General features: G+C 42.0%; 1 protein-coding gene across 6 annotated transcripts in view; it reads right to left on the reverse strand.

Moving 5' to 3' along the window:
• The window catches only part of ppp1r9a (protein phosphatase 1, regulatory subunit 9A), a 50,699-nt gene that overhangs the window by 39,408 nt on the left and 4,015 nt on the right, over positions 1–7,276 (reverse strand). For 3 of the 6 annotated variants that reach the window (XM_040121255.1, XM_040121259.1, XM_040121254.1), the window contains one exon: positions 3,136–4,666. In XM_040121255.1, coding sequence (XP_039977189.1) covers positions 3,136–4,524 — 1,389 coding nt within the window. In that variant the 5' untranslated portion in view covers positions 4,525–4,666. Of the gene's footprint in view, positions 1–3,135; positions 4,667–6,050; positions 6,197–6,388; positions 6,419–7,276 lie in introns of those variants that run through there. The other 3 variants (XM_040121260.1, XM_040121256.1, XM_040121257.1) reach the window with 2 other exon arrangements.

The following is a 7,276-nucleotide window of genomic DNA, read 5'->3' on the forward strand; positions in this document are numbered from 1 at the left end:
TCAGTATTATCACATTAACCTGTATGCCACGGACTAAACAAGCAAACTAGGGTTACGAATGTCAAGGATAAAACCAGACGCTTGACTGGAAATGCGATCTGATTCTTTTCTGGGGGTCAGTGCCTTCGGGAAGGAAGGCTGTCTTTGCCCTGGGTAGCTCACAGCAGTCACTTCTCACTGGGTCAGTCAAGATATTACAGTTGAGTGAAAGGATGTGGAAGTAATCGTTCATTTAAAAAAAATAAAAATAAAAAAAAGCAAACTTCTATGTGTTGTGTTAAGCTGGTATGCTTGCCATGTCACCATCTTAGTTTAGCATGTGGGTAAGCTAACATTTGATAATTAGCACTAAACACAAAGTGGGGCTGATGGAAATGTTAATAGAAATGTTATTAGAAAAATTTAACCTGCTGTTGGTGCTATAGGATGAGGCAGAAAATCACAGAAGTGATTTGGATTTATCCCCTGGGAACCATAAATGTCTGTATCAAATTTCAGGGGAATCCATCCAATAACTTTCAAGACAGTTCACTAAAAGTCAAAAATGTCAACCTAATGGTGGTTCTAGATGAAAAGCCAGGTGATCACCAGTCAGTAAGATTCATCCTCTGGGGACCACGGATGTCTGTGAAAAAAAAAAAAATTCATGGCAATCTAATAGTTGTTGAAATATTTAATTCTGGACCAAAGCAGTGGACCACCAGACCAACTGGAATTGCCATCTACAGGCCCATGCTGCTAGCATTGCTAAAAAAGAGATTTCTAAACCTCAACACTAGTGACGTCAAAGAAACTATAGGTTTCTTTGAGCATCTGGACCTGTTATTCTTTTCAAACTGAAGGTAGTGTGTATGTTTACAAAATATTGCTAAAAGCTGGTTGTGTATCATCTTCTCCCTGTGTTTGCCATGATGATGTCTAAATTAATTAAGCTTTCAAAGCTGGGATGTTGAAATGATTTATCCACTTTACAGGACAGGACTAAGAAATATTAGATGAAGAGGAGGGAATGTCAAGTATTAGACTATAAGATGGCAGATTTTTTCAAGGCCTTCTCTTCTCTCCCCTCCCACAGGGGTCAAACTAGACTCGTGCGGGCCAGAGGGCTGAGAAAATAGCTTTGTCTCTTTCACTATATAGACGAACAAAAGACAGAACCCTGGTTGTTTCTCGTGTGCTGAGTGGAGGGGGGCGTATGATGGAGAAGTGGGAGGGACGCACGTCTAATTGTGCGTGTGCGTCTGTGTGAAGGGAGGGGGACAGTGCCCCTCTTGAATGTTCCATATGATGAACGAGCTTCGGCCCTTTTCATAGAAAACAGAAGCCTTGAAATGACAGACAACAGAGCAGCATATTCCCCGCCTGTTTAACCATTCGCCTGTTTAAGATCTATAGTGCTCAAATTCACCGTATAGTGAAAATAAAGTTCTCTAATTTGTTCTACAGAAAAGCATTTTTCAAATTATCTAAAATAGGTTCTGTAGATATCTTTTAATGACCTATAATATGGTACAAAAACATAAATGTATTACATCTGATTCTACTTTGAGCAAGATAATATAAGGCATGAATCAACGTCAGTAACTTCTAAAAATATGATGAACAAAGTGATAACATTTCATTTTGACGATTTCATATCCTTGTGAGGTGAGTCCTGAGAGGGAGAAAAAGAGAAAGAAGCAAAAGGACACGCACTGCAGAGACAGTACAGGGTAATTAGTGAGCCAACACATTTCTCCTCAGAATAATTGGGCTAATTGTTCTGGTTCGTTACAGCATGTTACTAGGATTGATCCTCAACCTGTGGAATGTTTGTGTTAGCTCCAAATCCTTAAAACATACACCTCAGTTTCTAAATTAAAGCTGTATGCTGTTCCTATATGACCACACACACACAAACACAAACACACAAACACACACATACACACCAATTGTACGTCAACAGGCAAAAAATCTCAAAAATAAAAATAGATTTCACTGACAATATAATTAAAAAGTATAAAAAGGAAAAGAACAACTTAAAACGTGTTGTTTACTACAGACATTAAGCTTACTGATTCAAAATGCTTGAGGATAAAGGCTGAAAAATATTTCCCATAATCTTCTAAATCCACATACAACACTGGCTGCATTGTGTCCAACTCAGCACTGAAAAAGTATCAAACTACTCCAAGGCATATGATGCAATAAAGATTATGGTAAAGTTATCTCTATTAATTGAGAAAAAAAAAACAAAAAACAAAAAAAAAACGAAAAAATGTCTTGTTACCAGGGAAATGACAAACTTTGGGAAGTGAGCATTATCAGCAGAAAGAAATTACCCTTTTTCATATGTAAAAACATTATTGTGGTGTAATTATCACATCTCTCTCCCCTGTGAAATCCCCATAGGATGGATGGTAAAAATGCACGTAATCTCTAGCTATACTTATATACTAGTGATCACAGCAAGGTAACATGTTATATACACACACACTAGGCCCAGTATATGTTATACAGTAAGTTTGAAAGATTCATATAGACTCTGCCACTGCAATGTACACAACTTCCGCATCAAATAGTTCAATAAATGAGTTCCTGATCTAAAAGACGGTGATGGGACTGCTTGAGAAAAACAAACACAGTTTCTTGTGTGAAAATTGTGTGGGTGATGAAGCAGCATGACTAACACATGCACAGATGTTCTGCTCATGAACGCGTCAATTTCCCAGAAGGCGATGCTTTGACCCTCAGCCTCTGCATTACAAAATAGCTACAACCCCTGCAATCAGAGAGCAACAGCTACAATATATGCTAATTTATCTACCATATGGCAGAATATATTAAAGGTAGGAAATGTGAAATGAAAGTGCATTATAAAGGTCTTACGATAAAAAAGATTATTGTCAGATCATTTTATCATGATTATATGTTAATAAAAATGTATATGAAAACAGCAGTGCTAAGCACAATGAGTAGCTCAACAGTAACTATGAATATGAGCCCATGAAAAGGAAGCTCTGAATACAATATTAGCTCTCTGTTATTTTAACCTACTTTTGATAAGAGCTGCACAAGGGCTTTTATGTTGGATTGTGTTCAGTGTGTTTACACATTTTCGGCTTCCACAATAGTTTTGTATGACACCCAACTTACTGTAATGGGAGCAGTGCTGAAGCAAATCTTTCTCTTTGGAGGGATGTCCTCTTTGTTTTCTTCTGGCAGACCAGGAATCTCTGTCAGATCAGAGCCTGGGTCGTAGACAATATCCTCGTCGTCTCCATAGAGGTCATCCTCAGGATCCGTGCAGCTTTCACCCCAACCCTGATAACAGGCGTCCCCGTCTGCATTAAAAACTACCCGCTCATTCCCAGTGTATTCCTCATCAGGTTCTTCCACCTGGTCATTGGGAGATTCAGAGGGCTTGTCTTCTCTTGAACCATCTCCGTCCTCCTGGCTTTCAGCCGGTGTAGTTGGGGTCGGCAGGGGCTCTGGAGTGGCATCTTCAAAAGTTTTGTTGATAATCACAGCATCATCTGTAGGTTTTGAAACTTTGGACACCCCTAGATCCTCAGTATGTTTTCTTGTTTCTGAAGGTTTATCTTCTTCACAAGAACCATTGACCTGGCTTCCATTGGTGGTGGCCCCAGAAGGGTGCCGTCGATCTCCACCCGTAGTCTCAGCCTTCTCTGCTTTGTCTTGGGCTTCGTCCTCTTGTGGAACTGATTTCAGCTCCACTGTCTCTGTCCCAGGACTGGGGCTCAGGAGGTCCTCAGAGGACGAGGATGTGGGAAACTTTCCCCCTATCTTGCTCCGGTAGTTTCCACGAACAGGAGACTGTCGTGAATCATCCTCACTGAGATCCCCTCCATGGCGTTGGAATCCATCTGGTGAGTAAAGGGCTCGTCTGCTGACACCCCTGTAGGACACACCCTGGTTGTGGTGGTCAGCATTTTCAAAAACAGCACTGAGTTGACTGACAGTCGGTGAGGACGCTTCTGTTCTGGAGCAAAGTGAGTCCAAGGAGTCTGTACTGCCTCGATTGGACCTTGCCCCTCGCCAGTCATCAAGATACTCATGAGAGCCTCTTTTATCGCGTCCGTATGGAAAAACTGGTGATTGGGACTGGTCACGTGACTGCTGCTCAAACAGCTTCCTGGTTTCAGAGAACTTTGCTCCAGCACCTCCAACCCTTTCAGCTGATGACGAATGCTGGAGTTTTATCACTGATCCATCAGCCTTGTTGATGAAGTTGGTGGGCTTGACCAGCTTTTGTGACGAAGAATCATCTCTACCCCTTGTCTTAGCTGCTGAATTTTCTGAACTAATCTGCATGAACATGTCCTTAATGCGGCTGACATGGGTGCCATACTGACGACCCCTTGGTTGTTTCACCCGATCGACGTCTTTGGGCTTTGAGTCTCCATCGATCCGAGGCTGGTCAAAGGCCCTCTTGAGTGCCTGAAACTCAGCCCGGTAGGCATTACGGTGGGGGGAGGCACTCCGGAGGCTGGTCCTCTCCCCCGAGGCCTCCGTCTTCAGCATGATGATGTCTTTGGATTCAGAGGAGATGTCAGCATTGCCGTGACCTCATTAGAATGTGGTAGTGAGGAGTCTAGTTTGACCTACTACAGTGCTTCCTAATCTGACCAAGATGATGTTATAGCTCCTTTAGGCCCATTCAGTCCTGTATAGATAAAGTAAAGACATTGTTAAGATAAGGGTATATTGTAACACAACATGATCACTTGAATTTGAGAAAGATAACTATTTAAACATGCACTCAATGACATCACATAAACTGAAAGTGGCACTCTGTCATCAAAATGGTGATTACGAGATCACTTTCACCTTCCATTAATAACACTATTCAGAAACCTGGAGGCCAAGGGAATTACAGATGTGTTATATAGAAGCTCTTAGTGCAAGAGAACTATTTATGAAAGCCTATTGGACTCTGAAGCACTTTGATTATGTTGTGTATCTTCTCAAATCAATGGTTACTGTACACATTAGTGTAAAGATGTGATCTCTTTGTGTTTAATTCTGGTGCTATACTGTAGGGGATATTCTTTTCTTCTTTTCCCCCTTCTCTTCACTCTCTCCCTCACTCTGTTTTCTTTAGTGAGCTGTGACCCTTGTACACTGCCACATCCCGCAGGTAAACCATCACTGACATTATGGTGGTTCCTTTTAAATGTCAGTGCTCAAACAAGGCAATGCATGGTAGTTTCAACTTTTACCGCATAGAGAAAATTGAAAATTGTGTTTCGTGAACTTAAAGACTTGCAGTTTAAATGTTGAGACTATGCCTCTGCCCTTTGCCCACCATTACAATACAGGATTAGAGCAGGTTAGCAGATGAGTATAGTAGTTAAATATTCCATTCCAACAGCCATTAATGTTTAATCCTGTTTGGAAGTGCATTTCACAAAGAGGGAGATGAAACGTGACTCAATAAAGCAGAGATAAAAAGAAAAAAAAAACATTCATCTGGGACACAGATAACTCATTAATCTAAGTTGTGCTGAAACCCACAGCCTGGGCGGTATGGATGCACCAGCAGAAGCAGTGGCTGAAACCTAAATGTCCTGGTTCAGTATTCATTATTCACCATGCTGGACTCTTCCTTGTCCATGATAGCACCTATGTGAAACCCCTTGTGCAAAAAAAATAAATAAAAAAAATCATCAGTTTCCACTCGAGGAACATCTTGTGCTGCTCCGGAGGATATTGCACAGAGGAAAATAAAGTTAGGGGTGGAAGATGAATCTGAGGCTTCAACATTGTGTCAGTGGGATCAGACAAACAGGCAGAGCCGCACATCAGCCACACTGCACACAACATGACAGCTCAGGTTTACCCCTTCTGACACTGTTCCAACATTTCTTTTTTTACGTGTGCCCCTGTACAGATTTCTGCAGGGGCAAATGTGTATATATATATATATATATATATATATTGAAAAACTGACCTTTCTCAGTGATTGCAAAAAAAAACGAAGTGAACTGTTAACCACAAACCAGAGCGATGTTGCCTCAATGTTGCAAAAACAAAAGAGTCAGACTTACGTTCATGGCTCCGGCTTCGTTTGACGCGCGATATAAATACACTGTAATCCAGCGGGTGAACTGGTGGAAAACAAGGATGCTGTGGCTGCAAACCCCGTGCGAAAATAACATAGCTATCCCACGCTCGTGGATAGACCGGGACGGAATCGCCACTTTAGAAACGCTCGGACATACTAGAGCCGCTACAACGCCATTGCAGGCAGTGGGTGATGCTGCCAGTCGCACAATAGGGGTGTCGGTGCGATTTGGCAGCTCGTCTCACCGGAGGCTGCACTGTGGCAGCATTCGCAAGACGGCAGCGTCCGATATACGCCTGCAGTGTGGTACAGTGAACATACTTAACTGTGATGATAGCCGGTGATCTGCCAATGTAGAGCCTCGTGTGACAGGTGTTAAAACCTGAACTGCGGCAATGGTTTGGTCCGATAATCTGCGGCGCGGAGGGGGTTTCAGTGAGCTGCAGTCTGGCATAAATACCAGCACACAGCAACCGTAACTTCACTGGCTGCTTATTGTTTATCAGTGGGGTTTGGGTGTGGTGAGAGGGTCAGAGGCCACCCTGGCTGTGTGATGGGTGTCCAAATCAGCCATGCCCAAAGTGTGGCGTGAGGACCACCGGGTGGCCTTGAGGAGTTCGCAGGGTGTAGAGCCAGAAAATTAGGTAAAGTTTGACATCACTCGTTAAACGTCGGTCCACTGAGCGAATTTTAATCCACACATTTACTCACTCCAGCTCATCGGTCTACATATAGGTGCAGCTGGCTATTAATTCAGTCTAGAGGGCAAAAAGTGTTTTAAGGAGAGTGCAATGAAATGAAAGATATTAAACTTGGCCACTGAACACAGCAAACAGTATCTCCGTCAGCATGACTAAATGTATATCCAGAATCTGAAATTAGGGTTTGCAGTCTCTTTCCCAAATTAATCTTTGTCCATTCATATTTTAATAGTCTTATAATAAAGAAGATCAGAGTGTAAAAATTCTAGCTGGCTGGGTCACACAGGAGTCAACAGACACCGCCTGGAACACGGGACCGAATCCATGTGATAAAGCTCTAGAAAGGAAGCTTTGTCAGCTTCCAAATGTGTGATTATTTTAATAAACAGGACTGAGTTATATAATTAATTCTGATGTGTTATAATACATGGCATTGTTGCTTACATAAGTATTTTGTAAGCACAGATTGCAAGTATGCATCAATTTGTTAAAGGCATACCAATTTTTA

The sequence above is a fragment of the Xiphias gladius genome, chromosome 24 (genome assembly GCF_016859285.1).
Source record: "Xiphias gladius isolate SHS-SW01 ecotype Sanya breed wild chromosome 24, ASM1685928v1, whole genome shotgun sequence".
Taxonomy (NCBI): Eukaryota; Metazoa; Chordata; class Actinopteri; order Istiophoriformes; family Xiphiidae; genus Xiphias; species Xiphias gladius.